A 23817-nucleotide genomic window follows, 5' to 3' on the forward strand; every position below is an offset into this window, starting at 1 on the left:
CTGAGCAGAGAGCCTGATGAGGGGCTCACTCCCAGGACTCTGGGATCATGACCTGAGCCAAAGGCAGCGGCTTAACTGAGCCACCCAGGTGTCCCACAAACTAGTCCTGGGCTACAAATGGGGGAAAATGTACAGGAAAGAACTTGACTTTTTCTATCAAGTTGCTGCTAGGACAGACGCCTGGTGTTTCACCTCATTAACTCAGATGCTAAGTAACAACCGTCTTTCCCCAGAAAGGCTTCTGCACATCTCTGGTTTTCCCCGTCCAGTTTGCCCATTTCAAGGAGGCAACAGAGTATAGTGGCTGAAAAGCAGACTTTTGATTTTGAGACTGAACCCAGGTGATATCTTGGTGCCTCAGTTTTTCACCTGTGAAGGGGAGAGAATAACAGTATCTACCCTTGAAAGTTCTGTAAGTACATTAAGTACATTAAAAAGTTAAGAGTTAAGAACAGGGTACAGTACATGGTCAGCGCTCAGTAAAAGTTGGCTGATGATGAAGAAGATATTCCCGCTTCATCTGGTTTACATAAGCATAATGTTAGGAAGCAAAAGATGGCGAATTAGGACAGACCCAGATGCATACTGATCTCTAGATTGTTAATGTTTGGTCTTAGACATCTTGTTGCTATAAAACATGCCATAAATGAGTTTTGATGTAAGACTTCTTTAAGACTGGTGAGAGAGGCTCAGATGAAGCAGAGGTAACATTACAATGAACTCCAGGATAAACAACCAGTAACATGTCCTTTCCTTCCCATAGCCAACCCTGAATATGTCATCAGCCAACTCACTTGGTTTGTAGCTGGTGCTTAGAAACATTAGAAAACCCAGGGTTTCATCACCCAAACACAACCCTCGTGCTGTTGTAGCTTATTTCCTTCCAGCCCTGGAGTGACAGTTCTGTGTTATTTCAAACTTGGGGCTCCTTTTTTATTTTTATTTAAAAAAAAATTTTTAAAGATTTTATTTATTTATTTGACCGAGATTACAAGTAGGCAGAGAGGCAGGCAGAGAGAGAGGAGGAAGCAGGCTCCCCGCTGAGCAGAGAGCCCGATGTGGGGCTCGATCCCAGGACTCTGAGATCATGACCTGAGCCGAAGGCAGAGGCTTTAACCCATTGAGCCACCCAGGCGCCCCTGGGGCTCTTTTTTCAGAGCAGAGCATCATAGTATGAAGATTCACACAATTGACTTGACAGATCCTCTAGACTTTTACAAAGAACAACTTGTGCATTTAACTCACTTCTTCTTCTTCTTTTTTTTTTTTTTTTAGGATTTTATTTATTTATTTGACAGAGAAAGACACAGTGAGAGAGGGAACAGAACCATTGCCTTGGGAAGTTTTCCTGTAAGTGAAACTGCTGAGCCAAACTACTCGGAATGTAAGTCCTTCCATTCACTTGCCTTTTACTGGGTGTTACTGCAGTGCCTGGCACTGTGCTTAGATAGAGAACAGAAAACAAACAAAACATGGTCTTGGTCCTTGTCCTCAAGGAGTTCACAGACGGAGGGGAAAGTATATTGGTGATACCAATTTATAGTTCCTAATAAATTCCCTAAGGAAGAGTTCCCATTTTACCACACCGACCCCATTAAGATTCCAATAGGCAAACCGAACAAAATCTGGGTTTATTAATAGGTAGAAAATGAAATCTTGCTTGGGTCTGAATTAATGTTTACTCATTAGCAGTGCCTCCCTTTCATGAATCACTTTATGGTGTTGCTCAGATTTTACCGGGATGCTGTTCTAGTTCACATCTACTCGCTGGTTTTCTTTACAGAGCAAAGACATGAGCCAACCATCCATGTGCCCTGCTGGGCTACTTCCCAGTTCCTGTTCAGTCTGTTTTCCCACACTCAGATTGACTTTCACTAACTTGTACTTGGAGCTAAGCCATTTGGCCTATACTGAGAGATTTCAGAAGAAACGACTCCGTGAAACCTACTGCTTTATTTGCTGAAAGGAGGATGAAAATAACATAGGTTATATTAGTTTCCTCTTTACAAAAGCCCACAAAAGAAATGTTTTCTGGTATCAGTACCAGAAAAATTATGCATCTCCCAACAGTGGATTTATTTTTATATTATGACCACAGTGAATCACGGAACTCATCATGTCTTCTTTATGTCAATTCCTAGGGTAAAGTCAACTAACTACAGCTCACCACTAGCGAATGCAAGCACTTTAAAAGCACACACTTTTGTATACTTAACTTCATTCCTGGCTTTATCTTATCTCCCTTCTTTTTTCCCTGTTTCATTTTTCTTATCCACTTACTTAGAAAATTGAAACCAGTTATTAACATTATGAGGTATAAAAATGTGTATCTAGTTTGAAAAAAACTGGAAGGTTCAAAAGGGTATAAAACAGAAAGTACAAAGTCCCACCAAATACTGCATTAGAACACAAAGAAAGAAACAACACGGTCTGGCTTTTAAGAAGCAAACAACCTAGCCAGCAAAAACCAAGCAAACACACAATTATCAACAGGCGTGTTAAGTGCTCAGAAAGAGAGAATGTGCTTTGGACACATACAGGAAGGGCATCGAATTCAGACTGAAGGGCTCTGTGGGATACTTCTGGGAGAAGCGATACAGAGTCCAGAGGGAAAAGCAGTCTAACATAGAAAGAGGCAAAGGTAGCCCAAGGGATGGGAAAGGCCTTAAATACTGAGCTGAGGAGTTAACACTTGATCCTGAAGACTATGGAGAGCCCACTGCAGGATTTTAAATGGAATTTAAATGACATAACCAGACTTGAATTTCAGAAAGAACGGGCTTCAAGGGTGTCCAGAACAGATTGATTGGGGTAACAAAATGAACCAGCAACTCTAGCTATGTGGTCAGAAGTGATAAGGACTGGAGTGATTTAATACATTTAAAAAAATATGTAAGAATGCTATGATTTTTATTTGCCAAACTCAATAGATTTAACCTCTTGAATTCAGATTTCTATAAGTATTTCATATCACCAAATAAACATAATTTATCTCTTCCTTTCAAATATTTATACTTTATTTCTTATTATACTGACCAGAACTGTATTTTTTTAAAAAAATAATTACCTAAACTGCATGATTTTATGTTATAAATTGAAAAATAGTCCAAGGGAACAAAATAGAGATTTTGGAAATGATTTAAACTCTTTAAGAACTTAATATTACAAATCAGAAGCAAAATAACAATGGTGAGAAGATCTGCTGTTGAAGGCATGTTGTTGGGAGAGCTGGTATCCACCTGCCTATCAGCACAGCAGAGGAAGGACTGCTTCCTACCCCATGACTGCGGGCCCGCTCAGATGGGTCATACACTTACATGTGGGGTGGGGGGGAAGAAAAGAAGAAAATGGAATAGCATATTTATTCCAGCTGTGGAAGGAAGATAAATTTCTGACTATTGTGAAATAAAGGATATTATCAGAGACAAACTGAATAGGCATGAATATATAAAAATAAAATAGTTTTGCCCAATGAAATGGAAAACGAAGGGAAAATAGATGACGAAAATAATAGATATAAACTTGCCAGTCTACATCTGTGTGTATATATAAATCTATTACAAATATGAAATATATAAGGTCAATAACATATTTCACCGAATAGATGGTCAAATAGTCAAAGCAGATATATGATCAATTTACACATAAAGAAAATAGAGTAAATTATCATTAGGAATACTGCACAGCCTCTACAAAATGAACGAAATATAAAAATACCTATGGGGGGGGTGCCTGGCTGGCTTAGTCAGTAGAGTGTGACTCTTGATCTCAGGGTTTTGAGTTCAAGCCCCACAATGGGTGTAGAGATTACTTAAAAATAAAGTCTTTAAAAACAAAACAGAACACCTTTAGGGACTCACTATGCACTTGCTAAATGAAGTAGCAGACAAACAAAGCTGGAACATAGTATAAAGAAAAGTATACTTCTATGTTGTTGGAAGCACTGCCCACTAGCCCAAACTCTCTAGAAAGCCATACAATAATATATATACGAACACAAGCGCGTGTGCAAACACACATTCCGACCTTTTAAGTTCACTTGGAGGAACTATATCCCTGGAAGGGTAAATAATCATTTGCTTAATGATATTCAGAATGGAACCATTCATAACAGGAAGAAGTGGAAATAATCCAAGGGCCTACGAAAGTAAAAAGACTAAATGAACCACAGGATGGCAGCGAGATGTGTTGCCCAGCGTTTTAAAAGCACACACATGGGGCCATAGGGAACTAGAGGAACAAGCAGAGGAACACACAGCGACACTCTGCAAAATGAGGGTCTACGTATGTGACAGGTGCGGATGGAGGGATGCTGGCAGGGCTCCCGGCTGGCTCCGGCAGGAGAGCGTGCGACTCTTGATCTCGGGGGTGTAAGTCTGAGCCCCATGTTGGGTGGAGAGGTTATTTATTAAATAAATAAAATTTGAAAAGAGGAGCAGCCCCAGGATGTTGCCAGAGTGAATGTTTTCCTATGCTCTGGATTTATGCAGGCACTGCCAGTCCAGGGGCTGTCGAGGAGCCGAGCTGGGGCCTTTGGCTAACTGTACACGGATCTCCTTCCTTGAATGTCCCACAATCCAGGAGGCGCCTCACCTTCACCCTGCAGAAGGTGCCGCCACAGGGGCGTACACGTCACTTTACTGCTGAGGTTTCTGGCAAGGAAAGCAAGTGCTGAGCACCGAGTGGCCTTACCGTGAGCGTGGCCAGGGACATGAAGCCAATGAGGTTATTCCATACTTTATCGATGTCCTTCAGCAGCTGCTGGAGTTTCTCACTGCACACTGCAGTGGCCTTTATGCCCAGCTCCACGCGCTTGGTCACCCTGTACACCTCAACGACACCTGGAGGGTGAGAGCGGGGAGTGCAGAGATGATGGGGAGTGCAGAGATGATGGATAGCACAGGGTCGCACTACCACCTGCTGGTGTCTTTGTGGGAAACGCGGACTGTATCTGCACAGAAGTGAACGGACTACTCCTTGGGACCAGTCTACACAGTGTTGCAGTGTAACTTCCTGGTAAGAGCACGGACCACAGCTACAATACCTGGGTTCAAATCCCAGCTCTGCCACTTCCTAGCTGTGTCACTCTGGGCAAGTCACATAACCTCTCTGGACCTCATTTTCTTCATCTGTAAAATGGGGATAAAACCACTTCCCCAAGGAGAAATACATGGGTTAATACTGTAAAAGGCTTAGAGCAGTGCCTGCAGAAAAAGAGATACGATGCAAGTATTAGCTCATTTTTCCTGGCTTCTTTATAAGTTCATCTGTTTAAGTTTGGGAAATTCCATTAAACTGGGATTAAACATTCAATGTTTCCCATTTAAAATGGGAACATCAAAAGCCTAAAAGAATCTGATTGTCAATATCATCACAAAGTAATTAAGAAATATCTTACTTCTCTGAATGCCCAATGATTTACAAACTCTGTGGCTTCATTCATCTTTTATATCTACTTAGCAGAACAGCGCATGCGCTTCTCCTATGGTCTCTGAATTGTGGCTGAATTCTTCCAGCCAGGATGAAAGGTGCCAAGCATCTTCACTTTCTAAGGACAGCCACCAGACACATCCCCAACTTTCCTCCGAGCCTCTAGAAGAGAGGACTGGAGGAACTCCAGGTGGTCCTCAGATTAGGGCATCATCAGCGGGGGTACAGAGCTCTGCTTTTCCTCTTCCTTCCCCAGAAGAAGGGCAGGAAGGTGCCAGGGTGGGGTGGGGGCACAGTTCTGAGAAAGGGAGGCCAGGGAAGACCTTACTCAGAAGGTGACACCTGAGCAGAGATCTGAAAACAACTAGGGTCCAAGACCAGTGGCTCTGGACATGGGCCAAGTGTAAACTTCAGGAGGAGAGCAATACTGAACTGGACAGAGGCTGGGGTCCCAAGCTGGACTGAGACATTTAATAGCTGAAGACAGGCAGAAAGGTAAGGAATCTGTGATGTCATTAACAGGGCAGAGAGGGAAGAACTGCAGAGCATGGTCAAGGTAAGGCATTAATTGGGGGCCCAAGAATTTCACTGCGATTAAGAGTTGGATGCTTTGGGGCGCCTGGGTGGCTCAGTGGGTTAAGCCGCTGCCTTCGGCTCGGGTCATGATCTCAGAGTCCTGGGATCGAGCCCCGCATCGGGCTCTCTGCTCGGCAGGGAGCCTGCTTCCCTCTCTCCTCTCTCTCTCTCTCTCTCTGCCTGCCTCTCTGCCTGCTTGTGATCTCTCTGTCAAATAAATAAATAAAATCTTTAAAAAAAGAAAAAAAGAGTTGGATGCTTTACCGACGGAGCCACTTAGGCGCCCCTGCAAGGGTTTCAGGCTAATGCCTCATCTGGGTCAGATTCTTTGATAAACCAGTAACACAGACCCAATTTTACACTGGGATGTGTGTAAGGACTGAGAAACTTTGCCATAGGTACCTTAAATTGAACAGTTGTTTCTGTGACTCAAGCATCTTACCTAGAAAGTCATATGTAGCTTGAAAGATCTACATTAAAACACTTAACATAAGGGAAAACTGAAGTTCAAGATTCTGAATAAGTAAAACACAAAAGAACATACCTAATAAATACTCCATGCCTTGAGCTGACTGGATTACTTCTGTGCACACACAACTACTACTGATTCCATTTAAAGTATCATTTGCCTTCTTAATGACCTATAAGAAACAAAATCACACCACCTCATATAATGGAGAATAGTCACCACAAATCAATTTTCTGTTAGTAGAAAACCCAACAGAGAAGCCAGTGGGCTGAAAAAGCATGATGGGCTGATAGATGTATATGACTCCACAAACCCAAATCTGAGAACTTAATTTTAACCTTAAAGAAACAATTCTCCGTTTCTTTGGAAAAGAGAGAGGTTCTTAAGTTTAAATGCTATTTTAATTTAGGCAGCATTAATGATATCATTTTGCTATTTTTTTAAACACAGTGACAGGTGAGGGCACAAGTGACAAATGAGCCAGTGTTTGCTATCATAAACGTGAAAGAAGCCTCCCTTAGGATGTGTGACTTTCCATAGAGCTTCCCTTTGCATAAGGCCATCGAGGGAGGGTTCTCCTCAGGTTTTCCTCTGTCCTTTCAAATGAACCACAGAAAGAAGGCGAAATGGCACAAGACAGCACTTACATGCATGTGAGCACCATAAAAATGACATACTCACATCTAGGGCACTCCCCAGACATCTCTGCCATTCATATGCGTATCTCTCATTCTCCTGTGAAATTTTAACAAGAACTGGTTAAACTGGGAAGCCTGGAATCCTCTGTGATTTCTGTCCATTTAAAGAGCACTGGAAGACTTTCCTTTTTATTAAAACCACTCTACTTCAAGCACAGTTTATCTTTTGAAATCACTAATGACTATTCAAAATTACTGATATGTGTAACTTCTGAGCCCTGGACTTGCGAATCTGAGAGGTATGTTTTGTAGCAGCTTCCCTCTATAAATGTTGCCTCATTTGTTCTAGTAATAGTGGAAACTGCTTCAAAGGTGCTAACCACACAGATGTTTTGTACAAGAGGAAACAGTAACCCACCGGCAGCCCCCACCGCTAGGCTGCTATGCACCAGGATGAACGACAAGGAGGGGAAGGGCGGAGAGTTAAGAGCATTGGCTATAGGAGAAAGACAGCGTGGGACTAAGAGGCAGCCAACAAAGATCCAGAAAGTCCCCCCCACCTCTATTTTGATGTTTTAACATTCGCTAAGTCCAAAATGATAAATTCCAAGTGCCCAAAGAAAAGTTCCTTCAAACACTTCCCTCCTTGTGAAGTCTCATGAATCATTTCAATTTTAGGGTCGCTGAAAACTTTCAGCAGATGTTGCACCTGCGAAGTAATTTTATCCAGGGCTAATGCTGTCATTCTCTCCCTCTAATTAAATATTTTATGTCTGGTTCCTTGTGACCTTCTGCCCTCACTTCCCCACAAGCATTTTTTCTTGAGGCCCTCAGTGCCTGGCTGGTCTTAGACTTGCCCCCTGGAGGAAACTCCCCGACTCACCTCCACCTCTCCTGTCAGATCTTTGTACTTGTCACGGATGACAGGCAGGGCCGGCTTCTCACTTAGAGTGTTGGAGCGGTCTCTGAAAGGCTGCTCCAGAGCCGGAGAGGGAGAAGAACGGCTTATTTCTTTATCGCCAAGGCTCAAACTCCTTTTGTGTGATCCTGGAAAAGTGGACAGCACAGTCAAAGGTTCTCAATACTCAGCTTAATTCAAGCCAAGGCTTTTCCTTGCTACGAGACCCTTTTCTGTAGGTGCTTATGTCACAAAGCATTCAGAAACACAGTCCTCGTTCATTCTTCTCTGGCAAGCTATCCAGGTGTATCTCGGAGACAGTGTGTGTTTGGCTCCAGACCATGTCAATAAAGCAAGTATTGCAATAAAGAGAGTCAAATGAATTTTTTTCGGTTTCCCAGTGCATGTAACAGTGATGTTTACCCTACATTGCCATCTGGTAAGTGTGTAATAAATAGCATTTTAAAGATCAGTGCATAAGAATTGGGTTCTTTTCCAGTCAATAGTCATGGGTTTGCACCGAGCTCCTCCCTACTCCCAATCCAACAGAAATCAATGATACCTTCAGTCAGGATGGGCTTAAGTAAAAGTAGAAGGGGCACGCTTAAATGCCTTCAGAGGGCAGGCAGGTCAAGTAAATGACTGAAGTAGGTCAGCCAGAGACAAGAGGTGGTGAGCCTGTGACACTGGGCCAGCACGTCCCCTCTGTCAGAGTGCTGCTCAGTGCTACTCAGCGCACCAGATTGTCAGATGGGGAGATACAGGCCTAGTAGTGCCAGATATGACAACTTTTCAAGAAAAGCTAGAAATCCAGATTGTGAAATCTCACGATTCTTATCTACTGGCAACTGTTCCACCCATTAAAAAACATTCTGTGCGGACCAATCAAAACAGGTCTGCAGACCAGATGCAGATCCATGGCTACCACATTGCAGTCTCTGAACTAAAAAATACAGTCCACAGCCAGGAAGTAAGAGCGGAGCTAACTTGCCCACAAGTGGATCAAATCCATTTCCCTGGCTTTTTTTTTTTTAAGATTTTTATTTATTTATTGGACAGACAGAGATCACAAGTAGGCAGAGAGAGAGGGAGAAGCAGACTCCCTGCCGAGCAGAGAGCCTGATGTGGGGCTCGATCCTAGGACCCTGGAATCATGACCTGAGCTGAAGGCAGAGGCCCAACCGACTGAGTCACCTAGGTTCCCCTGCCCTGGCTCTTTGAACACAGCTCCCCTCTAGCCAACACGCTAATGAACAAGAGACTCTGTGCTATGTTTGTTGTTAGCCCCAAAAGCAATTATCTGAGGGACACTGGCTTGACTTCAGTCTTGTTGCAAACCTTTTTTATAGCTATCTATAATCAACCCTGACTTCAGAGGCTGCAAAATCTACTTTCTCCTAAACCAGAGACCAACTTTTTATTCGTATGAAAGAACATTTATTGCCTTAGTGTAAGAAAACACCACAGTACAATGATGGCCACTGAAAGCTACTCACCTTGAACCGAGAGGTCAAAGGTTGCCAGCTCACTTTTGATCATTTCTTCACTAGATTTCATTTTGCTCTGTGAATTGGCAACCAAAAAGTCAAATTTGCTGATTTTGGGCTTTTCACTTTGAAACTCTCCAAAGTCATCTGAACACTCTTTGGGGGTGTCGTGAGAAGTGCTGCTGGAAGCTGGGCTTGGGCAGGTGGCTTCTTGGCTCCGTTCCGCTGTTGGCAAGTCCTGTCTTGTGAAATCTTTATAGTCCCCGCTTTCATACTCCTTTTGGTCACTGGCCTGAGGAATGACATCTTTAAAACTGGCAAAAGCTGGGAAAGTGGTCTCTGGAAGAGCATCTTCACTTGCGAAGGTTGTTACTTTGGAAAGAGAGGTCATGGTGAGGTTTTCGGAACTGCCAAATGATGTCTCTTTCTTTTGAAGAACTGAGGCAGCTGAGGAGGACCCGCTTCCTGCTGAGAGGACAAATGGAGAGAGTTTTCTGCCCTGAGACGCATCATCCCTGTCTGACCAGTCATAGCTCGTAAGTGCGCTCACTGCAAAATTGCTACTGTAGGTTCCAAAAGCAGCATATTTTAAGTCCTCTATATCTGAAAGGGAAATAAGACCCCACAATTAGAGGCAAGCTCATGATTTAGGTAAAATCCCCTAAACTCTGCAGAAGTAAAATGTCTAGCATATTTGATTAGTTTTATGTTATGTTGGAGTTAACTAAATTTAGAGCTTGTACTAAAATTAAAGGAATTGGGCTGTAAGATCTGATCTTTAAAAACCCACATTAGCTTTGAGCTGGCATTTATATTTAGTTACAAAGAGGTTTTTTTTTGTTTTGTTTTGTTTTGCATGTAAAGATTACTATAAAAAGACAGGAGTATCATCTACCAATGTATGACATGGTTCGGGTCACTTAATAAACTGTTCACTTATAAACTTTAAAATGTACTTACAATACTCCCTGCCTAAAACCGGGCCCTTTCATCTTGACTTGGTTGGGAAATGTTCCTTTAACACATGGACGTTATGAAATGTACATGACAAACTACTTGAAAACTGACAATTTCTCAAAAGTAAAGTAAGGCAAAAATAATGTTACCTAACTTTTAACCAGTTCTTAGGAGTCTCTGTCTCAGGCAAGATCAAAGGTAAGATTTTAATGAAGCAGTTACTTACCTAATTATTATTGTCAATATGGACGCCACACTGCTGTGATGGAGTATGAGGGGGGAAAAATTAATCTAATCTACTTTAGCCTCTAAAAAAATAGAATCAAAGGTCTGGGTCCTGGGTGGGTGCCTATTTCTCCTTCAACTATGTATCAGCCCCTCATTAAAAAAAAAAGAAGAGAAAAGAAACAAGGAAAAGAAAGAAATGCTGGGGCAGAAGACTCATTTTACAAGCATTCTTAATATACGTTTAAAAATAATTTAACACGTAGAGAGAGAATGTAAGGTTTTAAGTAGGCTCCATTGCCCAGTGTGGAGCCCAGTGTGGGGCTGGAGCTCATGACCTTGAGATCAAGACCTGTGCTGAGATCAGTTGCCCGACCCTTAACCGACCAAGGCACCCAGGTGGCCCAAGAATGTAGGTTTTTGATTTAGACAGATCGCGGTTCAACTCAATGGTGCCACCTACTGCTTGTGTGACACAACGCAAGTTATTTGACAGTTCTTACAACCTTGGTTTGCTTCTCTGTAAGCTAAGGCCATGGCCTGGGAAGGGCTATGGTGTGGCGCTGGAGGTAACACGTGCAAAGGACCCGGCTCAGCGCCTGGTGAGCAACCCATGAGGGCCGGATTGGCACAGCATCGTTGCCGCCAGCCTCCACCGGACATTTAGTTGCTGCTTTAGGGCCTAAAATGGAATTATTTCGTAGTACAGATGAAATGTCAACTCCTCATTGTAATGGTCCTAACTAGGGGAAGTTTCTTGCTCGCTTTCAAAGGCCAAAAGCCGCAGAGGCTGAAAACCGCTGGTGTGCGGAGCCCCCCCGCCAGCATGCCGGCCGTTCAGTCTGGCCAAGTGTCATCTTAGTCTCGGTGGCCCGGCCGCACAGCCAGGTGCAAGGCTTCCTCTCTCTCACAATGGTAGACATGGCTGACAAGGCAAACGCTCCACAGTTCTGGGACCCAGGTTTCCCTAAGTCGATAGGTGACCCACACTAGATCACTGTGTCTTTTGGTTAAGGGATTCCTGACATTTTCACAGCTCTTCGAAGGGTATACTCCAAACCTGTCTCGCTTTCTCCTTTAACTCTACTAGCAAAAGGGCACTAAATTAGTAACAGGAGTGGAAAATCCTGGATTACACAAAAGGCAAACCAGCAAAAAGTAGATTAACTTCCACAGAAACATGTATGTTAAACCTCTGTGGTGTAAATGGTACTCTTCAAATTTGGCTTGTCAAACAGGAGGGGGCAAAATATTCAGATGAGAAATGTACAGTTTAGAATGATTAAAACAAGGCTTCAGGCAAAATGCTTTTTTGATGTCTGGCTGCAGTGCTTTGTCCCTCCCAGCACTGCCCCCCCCTCCGCCCCCTGCCAAAGAATGAAAGGGATCAGGAGGTGCCCTGACTCAGAGAGGGGAACTGCCCTGAGGCAGGTGCCGTTAGGACAGTCGTCTTCAAGGGGTACATGCAAAAAAAAGTCTTACAACATGGGTATTTGTTATTGTTAGATGCTATTAGAAAGCTTTTTTGGGGAAACTGTATTATGAACTACTCCAAGAATCTCATTTACTACAAGGGTAGCAATTTTAGCAATCTTCCTAAAGACCAAAGGCAAATTTAATGAAAACTTAAGCTCTAGTTCAAAAACCACAACCCAGTTGTTATGGTAATAAAAAGACCCTTTGTGCAATTCTGCAGTAAGAAAAAAACAGGGGTTAAAAAAAAACAACAACCAGAAATGATTGTATTATAATCAGGTAAAAAGCATTATAAGCAATAAGGGATGACCTTAGCTGAAAAGCTTTTAAATATTCTTATAATACTACAGATCTTCAACAAACCTTACTTTTATTAAAAATGAGAGGCATAGCATTTTGCCTTTTGGAGTAACTCATGGAAATCACCAAATGAAAGATTAAACAAATTTATAATAAAAAAAAAAAAGATGATGGGACGCCTGGGTGGCTCAGTGGGTTAGGCCTCTGCCTTCGGCTCTGGTCATGATCTCAGGGTCCTGGGATCGAGCCCCACATCGGGCTCTCTGCTCAGCCGGGAGCCTGCTTCCTCCTCTCTCTCTGCCTGCCTCTCTGCCTACTTGTGATCTCTGTCAAATAAATAAATAAAATCTATAAAAAAATGAGTAAATATACAAGATATGCCAAAATCCAGCCTCGAGGTTGATTTTAAAATTTTACGTTTGCTTATTCATTGCCTACTAGAGTATAAAAAAAATTTACTGAAGTGCAATGCATCTGAACACAAAAGGAAGTACTAACTGACTTAGGTAAGGAAGATGAGAACACTGTCTTTCTAAATCTTTGCATTTATAAGTAATATAAAAACTGAGTAGTATTTCCTGGAGTGGGGAATATTTAGTAAACCATTTTCTAAGAAAAACATGGTAAATCAGTTCACGGAGGGTAGGTTAAACCAAGAAAAGTTCTCATTTCCCATGTTAACAATTCTACATTTTCTAAGCAGTTAAATTACATGTATTACTGTATGATGGTTTTCAAAATATTAAAGATGCTGTGAGACCTACAACATCAGTGATAGAAGCCCTGTCTGGAAAAAATGATGTGGAATAACCCACATTTTGTAATCACTGAAGTTTCTATAGATGGGTTTTCCATTCAATAGCTGAATTCTGACAATTGCGGGAGAAACAGGAAAAAGAAAACAGAATGGATGCAATAAAATGAAGAGAGAATCACTATTGCATTTCTAGTTCTCCCGAAGAGCTCTGTGGCTGTGCTAGGTTGAACAGCAATTGCACACAGATAATAGGCCAAATTGTGTGCTGTAATACAGGTGTTTGTTGGCAACCAGGAATGTCCTATTACAAAGGCCAGGGGAATGAACTAGGTGAGCTCCTTTCCATCATGGAGCTCAAATCAAGACATGGATTTCTCGCTTATGCTGGCAAGTAACCCTAGCAGTCTCTTCCATAACCTCTATTCAAATCCCCCTGGAACAGATGTGAAGACAACAAGGTATTTCTTGGAACAAAGAACGTGAGCTGCCATTACATGACGCGAAGGCAATACTGATTTCCACGGAAGTTTGCTAAAGCAGTAAGCATATGCCCAGGTGATTAAGTTCCTGGCTTTTGAGAAGGGAGCTTAGACAAAGAAGAAAAGGATACACGCATAAAGTCTACCATTCTTCAGGGTTTTGTACAGCAATAAAAATGTTCAGGGGACTAAGGAAGAAATCTCTTTTAATTTCCAATACTGATTTAATCCAAACTTCACTTACCAAAGCAAACCACAAAATATTGATACATCTCAACTTCTTTCCACCCCTGACACTATTCGACCTTCACATGCTCTATTAACTATAGAACCTGGGCTGTTGCCTGGAAGTCTCAAACGCTTGGATAGTTAAGAAAAGAGAATGAAAGTGACCACACTGTGAGTCTGACAGGCTACAAAATGCTGCAGTCTAACTGCCTTCCAGTGTTCCCTAATCTGTCTAGAAACCTCCCATTCTTCCTTTGTCCTGACTCACAGAAATCTATGGTTTAAATGATACCCACACTATCTGTAAGCACCCCCAGATTTCTGCGCCAGTACTTTAAAGTTCAACAGAGAAAATCAGCTATTCTGGAGATATGTGAAGTCCGAAGAGGCTGGAAGGTCAAGGAATGGTGTCAGGCTTTACGGCTGACTCTTGAATGGTATGGGTTTGAATTGCACAGGTCCATTTATATATGGATTTAAAAAAACAAATAGAGTTTAGTACTGTAAATGTATTTTCTCTACCTTGTGATTTTCCTGGTAACATTTTCTTTTTGCTAGCTTACTTTATAATACATAATACATCTAACATACAAAATGGGAGTTAACGGACTTTATTTTATCAGTAAGGCTTCTGTAGGCTTATTGTCAAAGTAAGTAGTAGGCTATTAGTCAAAAGCTGTATGTGGATTTTTGGACATCACTAGGTCAATGTCAAGGGTCAACCATACAGGGGGACTGCTCATTGTCATCACGAAAAATCAAATCTCATTAAAAAACCCACCAGATGAGCTGTAGGTGGGGCCTTTTGGCCATGCAAGGGAGAGGGCAACACCCGGAAGACCCTCCTATGCCCATGACCTTATAATGCTCTCAAAGTCATTGGGCCAATGCTTTCCAAAACAACATTATCAAAAGAATTCAACTGATGGAAAAACAAAGCTAGAAGAAGTTCTTTAAAAAAATAATTTGATTTTGATATATTAGGATTTAGCCCAGTTTCACCGATACTGTCAGTGTCCCCTTCATGTTCATTTGCGACTTTTAAAAATCAGCAGAGATTTTCATGTGAACAACAGAGTGATTGCAGAATATGAATACACTTGTATAATTTCTCAGGCACTGACGTATGACATCAAGCACTAACTCTATTATTTTACTTGGCATAGGAGTAAACAGAACACATAATTAAAACGTAATCTATTTACCCAAACACAGTAGTTTGAATGGTAGACTCAGCTTTTCTTTGAATTAATCCAAACCCCAATATGCAACTTTTTTCCTTCTCAAATGGCCTATTTCAGATACTGTGAGTGATCTCTCTGGAATCCTATTCAAAATCCTCATCTTCAATGGTTTAATTTCCTGTCTATCTCACAATTTTAAAGAAAAAAGAACTAAAATCTCAAAATATAAGAAAAAAAATGTCAACCGTGGAAATAATCCTTTTTTCCCAAGATTTTTGTTGGTCTTGGGTTTGTAATCTAAAAAACAGTAATATTCCCAAGGTTTTTTTTGCTATTAATACATTCTAAAATGAAACAAATATTTTCCAAACTTAGCATTCTCTTATTGCTAATTTTTGTATGTCTTTCTAGGATTTTCTTAAAAAGGAAAGTGGCTTAAAGCTTACTTTGAGGACCTCCCCTAAAATTGTTTTAAGAACTTGCTTTATGGGGACGCCTGGGTGGCTCAGTTGGTTAAGCAGCTGCCTTTGGCTCAGGTCATGATCCCAGTGTCCTGGGATCGAGTCCCACATCGGGCTCCTTGCTCATCAGGGAGCCTGCTTCTCCCTCTGCCTCTGCCTGCCATTCTGTCTGCCTGTGCTTGCTCTCTCTCCCTCTCTCTCTCTGACAAATAAATAAAATCTTTAAAAAAAAAAAAAAACTCTCTCTAAAAAAGAACTTGCTTTATGGACTCTGAGTTAAAAAAACAAAATGAAACAAACAAACAAACAAACAAAAAAACCAAAAGACTCAGGGTGGCTTCAAAATACATTCTGAAGCTGGAAAGATAACGTGCTCTACAATTAGAGCCCGAGTGCCCATTTCAGACCCACAGTGAATTCAGTCCTGAAGACATTTTGGTATTAACAATGAACACTCCATTACAGAGATTATCAATTTAAGCTCAGTTTGCATGCACAGTGCTCAGAAGTCCATCTCAATACTATTCCATGATTTAAGTTAAACTTACAGGTATCTAGTTATTAACAGATGTATCCCCTGTCCCCAATACTCAACTCTTCGATCTATTCCCTCAGCCGCTCCTTCTCTTCACACCGTAACTTCTAGTGGAGACAGGCTCTGTCATGTTTACTAAGCGGTAAGACCTACTCTGTTTTTTTCACCAGAAGAAAGGAGTAAACTTTTCCTATTACATAGTGTAAGGTTAAAATTACATCTTAATTCAGTGCCATGTTGAAAATTTCTATCAATGGAATTATAAGGGGGAAAGGCTAAGCCAATACTTTCTTAGGAGAAAGGTATTTGAAGAAAACAACAAAAGGGAAAGGCCCTTTAATCACAGGAGATGCTACAGCTTTACACTTGATACGGACCAGATATTTCTCTGGTCTAACCCTTAAGTAGTACAAATACACACATCCCCACACTTTCAAAATATGCCAAAGAATTATTTATTAACATAGGACTTACAGATCACAAAAGAGAGTGGTACAGAAGAGCTGGAAAAGAAGTCATCAGAATAAGCATGCAGATCAGTATTTGCAGAGGAATATACCAAAGCAAGTTCGAAAAGGCACATTCACACAGAAAATGTCTAAATTGAAAAAAAAAAAAAAGACATCAGAAAAGCAGCCAAAAAAAAAAAAAACTAATAATAAGGCGCTGATTAAAATACAACGATTTTCAATGTCAAAGAAGAGCTACTTTACAGGTAGGTAGGTAGCTAGCTACAGAAGTCTTGCTAACCCTTTGAGAGTGTCACAAATGAGGGTAAGCTCTTGCTGCCAACAAAACCAGATGATCGTAAAGACTGCACATCAAGATGGTTCCGTGCCAGAGAGATTAAATTTGGTGGTGGGGACGAAAGCAGCCTAGTTGAAATTATATGCAACAAGGGCTCAAAGGGTTAAATGTAATAGTATGCAGAGAAATCAGGCAATGTTATTAGTATTATCTACCTTCCATACAAAGAATTATAGCAAGAGTTAAAAGAGACAGTATCCCCTTCAGAGTTAAGTTGGGGTTTCTAAACAAGATTAAGGACCAGAGAGAGCAATCTACTAGTTTATTCTCTTTTCATCGGCTCACTTGTTATTTCTCCAACAAGAAGTACCTTTAACCCTCAAACTAAGAGAGCAAGAGATACTGTGGTCAACGTGAGGTTAAAGTCAAACCAGAGTGCACTGAAGAGGTCCCTGCCATTTACCTCCGACAGTACATATAAGCAGCAGTTTTGCTCAACAACAATATAGCTCACAGGTCAGGCATCAACCCCTTTTACCAACCGCTCTAAAGGGATACTGCTCCTTTCTGACAGGCGGTTTACAGATCAAAAAGAAGAAACAATCTGCTTTTAAGAATATCCGCGAACTTAAGAGACTTGGCTTGAACATTACAGGTTCCAAGCTGGGAATGTTCCAAACATACATAAAAGAACATGAGCACAGAAGATTATTTTAACAGGTCAGTCAGAACAAGCTTGGTCACAAGAACCTGCCCCTCCCCAAATAAAATGAAACAATTTTAAAGGAAGGAAAAGAAAAAGATATCCCAAACCTGATTTAGAGTCATCTCTCATAAAGACATCTAGCTTGGCACTATGAAAGAATATAGATTCACTTTCAAAAAAATAGCTTCTAATTCATAACTTCAGAGTCCAAAAGGTAGTATACATGTCATGAGATTTTTAAATAAAAATCAGATATTTTTCAAAAAACGGAGCACTTTGCGACCGACTACTGTGGCTCAAGCAGCTCATACAAAAAAGAGAAACAAAATCACTCTACCAAACAAACAGCAGCAAAAAAAAAAAAAAAAAAAGGAAACCATCTGAGGAAAAAATACAAAAAAAAGGAAGTAGATAGTCGGGCGCAAGGAGTTATGCAGAGTCTGCGACCCTCAGACAATGCCCTAGCCAGCCAGCCGCCATGTGACATGTGTCTTGTCTCTGAGAACCTGCTCCTGATCCAGCAAGCACACTGTTAAAGAATATCTCTGACTACTCCAGCAGCCAAAGGATGGAGGAGGTTTTGTTCTTTGACTTCCCATTTTGATATATGCAAAAGCCATAATACTTTGACATTTCTGCCACAATCTGTAAACTTGGAAATGTCTTGTATGTCCCTCTCTAGTTAAAACACAACAAACCCTTCAAATGTATAATATGTTTTCTAGAATAATACAGTAATACTGAGATAGTTCTCATTATTAAAGGCCACAAAATGGGTTTATCTTTCTATATAACATATCAAATAACAAAACAAAATAAAACGAGGACACTTGGGAATCTAGTTTTTATGACAGGAAGCTGGACTATAGAATAAACCGCTACAAGTAAATCCATACAGAATTTAGAGAGGGCTCCCTTATAAGATGTTTTCGAACATTTTATGAGAAAGTTAGTAGTTACCCTATTCTACCGTCTACAGATCTGTTACAATTACAATTTAATACTTCCAGCAATAGAGTTCACACCAAACACTGTACCTGAATTCCACTACAACTCGTGCCCTCCTCCTTGCCAGACTCTGGCACACACGACATCCAGACAAGCTCTTTCCCTCCTCCCTTGTGGAGACATGGCAAACTGCAGTACAACCGGCTAGACATTTTTACTTTCTTGGCCTACCAAGGGTCAGTTTCTGTAAACCGAACAGAGTAATATATTGGCAGCTGCCAAAGAGACCCAAGAGAAGAGAGAAGGAGAGGGAAACACCGACCTCACTCACAGAAATAGAGGAACATTACTGACACTGCAGAAGTCTTTATAAAAAGTCCTGGTGATGTAGGGTTCATTCAGCAGTGGATTTTTATGTGCCTCTAACACCAAGTTGGTGTTTGATTTCGAAAGGAAATTAATCGATCCAATCTAAGTTCCACGATATTCAGGGGATCCATATATCCAAATATCTATAGAATCAACTTTAACACTGCTTTAATGGGATTGGCAATGAAGAGGTTATTAGAAACTCATAAAGGTTAAGAGCCAGAGCCTCACTCTACTGGAAATCGGCGCCCACCACACCATCTTTGAAATCTACATCACCATCACCAGAGTAATCTCACCAATTCCTCACCTGCAGCAGGAGGATGCTGGCCACTAACTGTTGGTAAATCCAAAGAGCTATCAGACATGACATGCTTAAGATCTCCTCCCACATCAGCCAGTTTCATGTCAAACTGAACAGAGAGTGCGTCTTCAGAGTCCTCCTTGCCAACACTGCTGCCACCAATGGAAGGGAGATCCAAGGACTTCACCGAAGCAGAGTCTTCTTTGGCATGTCTGAAAGCCACGGATTTCTCGCTCAGGGATTTGTCTGAGTTCATGGAAGAAAATTTACTGGAGTGGAAGTCAGCAAAATCATCGTCACCTTTTCCTGAAGGAGTGTTATCTTTCAGTTCTTCAATACCTAGTCCAGATCCTTCCAGAGAAAGTTGTTTGAAGACATCGTATTTGGTGGACGCGGCAGCTGAGCCTTGTCCCATCTTCACTGCACTGCTCGAGCTGCCAGGCAGACGAACAGGACTAGCTTCCTCTTTAAGGGCATCGTATTTGTCATCGGCCTTTTGCTCAGCTGAAACAGAGCTGTTACTGAAAGCCATAAAATCTGCAAAGTCATCCTGCTCCCCAACAGATGCTGGGCTAGAATATTCTCCAAAAAGGTTGAATTCTCCAAAATCATCAGCCAAACTAGACATCTTCGTGGCTGCCAATGCTGTCGTGGCTGTAGCGGGCACTGCTGGCTGTGGTCGTGTGGAAACGGCTTTGGATGCGCTCAACGCAGCTGGAAAAGACAAGGGTTTCTCGCTGCTGCAGTTAACTGAGGAAAACATGTCTAGATCTGCTAAGTTCAGAGGGTTTTTCACTTGTGTTTGTTGTTTCTGTTGTATAGCTCCTGAGGGGAAGGCCGCTGGAAAAGTTTGGTCTTTTGTTGGTGGTTCTAGTGGTGATAGACTGTCGGCAGTTTTAAAATCTGTGAAGCCATCATCTGTGCCTGCAGATCTGAATTCTGCAAAGTTTTCCCCTGAAAGAACAAAAAAACACAACACAGCCAAATAAATAAGAATGCTGAGCTGAAAACCACATGGTGCACAGCATATTAAATTACAAGCATACTTTTAGAGACTTTTCCCTCACTGGCTTGACATTATTTAAACATGCTGTAAACCCTACCAAAACATGTCTTTGGAAACTACACATCTGTTTCCACACTGAAGGCTAGTGATACCAAAAGAAATACGAATCAAACCGAGAGCACCTAACAGCCGCAGTTTTATTTGCTCATCTAAGTGTGCTGGGTCTCCTAGGGCCAGGTCCTTCAGCTGGCCAAAAGGGCAGCTCTCGGGGCTTCTGCTCATTACAGCTAGCCAGCCCAGCACACAAGGGAAGAAGAAAGAGGTGCTCGAGGTTCCTGAAGAGAGACACGTTGAAATAATGATCCCTTAAAGATAAAATGCTTTACATGGTGATCCATCAAGGCAAAAAATGTCACAGATACCAATGAAGTATTACGAAAAATCCTGCATCTAATATTCAGAATGTGAAACCCTTTGTTCATCTAGGCACTTTAAGCATATTCTTAGGTATCACTGGTATTCCTCCAGTATATGGAGGCATTAATTGGAAGGGAACTTCAACAAAAATTTTTCAAAAGGTATCTACTTACTTGCAAAGCATTCTAGCTAAAGACACTTTTTTAAAAAGATTTATTTATTAAAAAAAAAAGATTTATTTATTTGAGAGAGGGAGAGAGAAAGCAAGCGAGTGAGCGAGCCAGCGAGCATGTGTGTTCATGTGAACGTAAGCGGGAGGGGCAGAGAAGCTCAAGCAGACTGCCCCGAGCAGGGAGCCTGATACAGGGCTGGATCTCACAACCCTGAGATCAGACCCCAGCCCAGGCCAAGAATTGGACACTCAACTGACTGTACCACCTTGGTATCCCCTGCTAAGGACACATTTTATTTTATTTTTTTTTTTAAAGATTTTATTTATTTAAGGACACATTTTAAAGTGGTGGTTTTTCTACACCCTACAACAAATAAGCTGACCTCATGGAAAAAAAAAATTCTAAGTACTTGGGCTGTTCTCAAAATCAGCCATCCCACTAAACCAATGAGTGCTTCTTCTTATTTATTAAAATTTAGAGGCATTTAAATAAGTACCAACTGCATTATTAAAAATGTCAAAAGATAGGATTTAAACCTTATATTGTGCTACTCTGAGGAAGGATTTATTGAAAACTTTTTTGTTATCATTTTTTAGAGAAAACAAGTACAATGAATTTTCAATAAAAAATTAAATAGACTCAATTAGGATGCTGATAAAAATCTAGGCCCATGATTCTATCTTTTTTTTTTTTTAAGATTTTATTTACTTATTTGACAGAATGAGAGAGCAGGAGGGCACTAGCAGTGGAAGCAGCAGAGGAAGAGGGAGAAGAAGCAAGCCGCCTGATAAGCAGGGAGCTCGATGTGGGACTTACCCCAGGAGCCCAGGATCATTACCTGAGCTGAAGACAGTCGCTTAACCAACTGAGCCACCCAGGTGCCCCTAGACCCATGATTCTAAATAGAGTTCCTTTATTATTAGAGTAACATTATCATTCATAAGTATGAGGTTAGGAGGCAGAGGATCTTAGTTTTTCTAGTGGTGTATAAAGGTCTTCCATAAAATCCACTAGGTTTTACCAAATAATGAAAACCAAAAGATAAACCAAATATAAATATAGCTATACCAACATCACTTATTTGAAAACGTGAGTGCTATTTCTGGAGAGTTATAAACTAAAATATAGGCTTTAATTTCTTTGTCCAGTTTTAAAATTGTTTGTCCCTAAAAATGAGATATAGAAACAAATGAGCTATTAAAGTATACTTCAGGGGCGCCTGGGTGGCTCAGTGGGTTAAAGCCTCTGCCTTCAGCTCGGGTGATGATCCCGGGGTCCTGGGATTGAGCCCCGCTTCGGGCTCTCTGCTTGGCGGGGAGCCTGCTTCTCCCTCATCCCCTCCACCTGCCTCTCTGCCTACTTGTGATCTCTCTCTGTCAAATAAATAAAATCTTAAAAAAAAAAAAAGTATATTTCAAACCAAAATCTAATTCTTAAAACTGTCATTAAAATAAAACAAGCTTTAAATATATTGTGTTTGTAACATGATATATGCTTTGATATATCATAAGAAAGCATGGAAAAACAATGGAAGCTGATTTAATCAGCATAATTCACCAACAAAAGAAATCTACTTAATATTATCAGGGACATTTTAGAAAGGGAGGAACAGCATTCAAAATTTCTGTATTTTATGTTTTTAAGACATACAACTAATAAAACTAAAGTCAATTTCACAAATTGACGGGAGAAGCATATGAAAACTTTAAAAAAAAAATCACCCACAATTTTGGATAAGTATGTTACCGATAATATTTGTATCGTTTTTGTAAATGAAAATGTAACAAGCAGCCACTTTTGTCACAGTCTAAATTTTTGATGTGCTGCTTTGAAATATCTGTGAAATTGACAAGTTTTGCTTTGTTATTTTTATTTATTTATTTTTTTTTAATTTTATTTATTTGACAGAGAGATCACAAGCAGGCAGAGAGGCAGGCAGAGAGAGAGGAGGAAGCAGGCTCCCTGCTGAGCAGAGAGCCCAATGTGGGGCTCGATCCCAGGACTCTGAGATCAAGACCTGAGCCGAAGGCAGCGGCCTAACCCACTGAGCCACCCAGGCGCCCCTTGCTTTGTTATTTTTAAAAAGAAATCACCACAGCAAACTAAACTTACTGATGAATTGTATATGTTTTCATTAGCAATGTAAGCTGGGTGAAAGGTTCAAAAAGAAAGAAAAACGGGTGGGTTTACAAGCTCAAAAACAAAGGGAACTTTGGGGCAAATAAATTAGTTGCAGTCATTGGAAACTTGCATATCAGAGGATACATTAATCCTCTGAATCCTCATAAATTCTTCTCTCTACTTGTCAATTTTTAGGCCCTGAAAACATTTCAAAAGAGGTCACTTGTTGCTAAAACTTCAGTAAGAAGGGTCACTTCTCCATATAGAGTATTTTCCTCATCTCTTTAAATTTACAGTTTAAACTATAGGAGTAGGAAAAAAGGAAATAACATTAATCTCTGTCACTTAGTAACCTACAAAAACCACAGTTCTGAACACAATACTACATGATTTTTCATAAATTCTAAGACACTAACATACTTGATGCATTTAGGCCACTGTATGTATGTATGTATGTATGTATGTATGTATTTGACAGAAAGAGAGAAATTACAAGTAGGCAGAGAGACAGGCAGAGAGGGGGAAGCAGGCTCTCTGCTAAGCAGAGTGCCTGACATGGGGCTTGATCCCAGGACCTTGAGATCATGACCTGAGCCCAAGGCAGAGGCTTAACCCACTGAGCCACCCAGGCTCCCCTGGGCCAATGTATTTTTAATGAGAACAGAATAAAATATATTCTCCTAAAATGAACAGAGTTGGCAGCTCTAACTGGAACTCTTTAACTCTGAGTTAAAGTTAATACAGGAATGAAAGCAAGACAGCATACATGGCAGTAACGGTATGGGGTTCTGTTACTACAGTTCTCCAAGAGCAGCACAAAGGTACTGCTTCCATTCTGATGGCACCACTGTCTTTCCCAGGAATAGTACACCTATGATAAGATCTTTACTACCACCCTAAGCAAAGAACTCTGATATTAAACCATG

The 23817-nt window shown here is 41.0% G+C and overlaps 1 protein-coding gene across 19 annotated transcripts in view; it reads right to left on the minus strand.

Moving 5' to 3' along the window:
• The window catches only part of SYNRG (synergin gamma), a 95840-nt gene that overhangs the window by 14386 nt on the left and 57637 nt on the right, over positions 1-23817 (minus strand). For 14 of the 19 annotated variants that reach the window (XM_047708323.1, XM_047708318.1, XM_047708311.1 and 11 more), the window contains 6 exons: positions 19181-20128; positions 9508-10101; positions 7997-8160; positions 7157-7210; positions 6551-6647; positions 4693-4841 (listed from right to left, as the gene is read on the minus strand). In XM_047708323.1, coding sequence (XP_047564279.1) covers positions 4693-4841; positions 6551-6647; positions 7157-7210; positions 7997-8160; positions 9508-10101; positions 19181-20128 — 2006 coding nt within the window. Of the gene's footprint in view, positions 1-4065; positions 4140-4593; positions 4613-4692; positions 4842-6550; positions 6648-7156; positions 7211-7996; positions 8161-9507; positions 10102-19180; positions 20129-23817 lie in introns of those variants that run through there. The other 5 variants (XM_047708313.1, XM_047708322.1, XM_047708325.1 and 2 more) reach the window with 3 other exon arrangements.

Source organism: Lutra lutra, chromosome 16, assembly GCF_902655055.1.
Source record: "Lutra lutra chromosome 16, mLutLut1.2, whole genome shotgun sequence".
Taxonomy (NCBI): domain Eukaryota; kingdom Metazoa; phylum Chordata; class Mammalia; order Carnivora; family Mustelidae; genus Lutra; species Lutra lutra.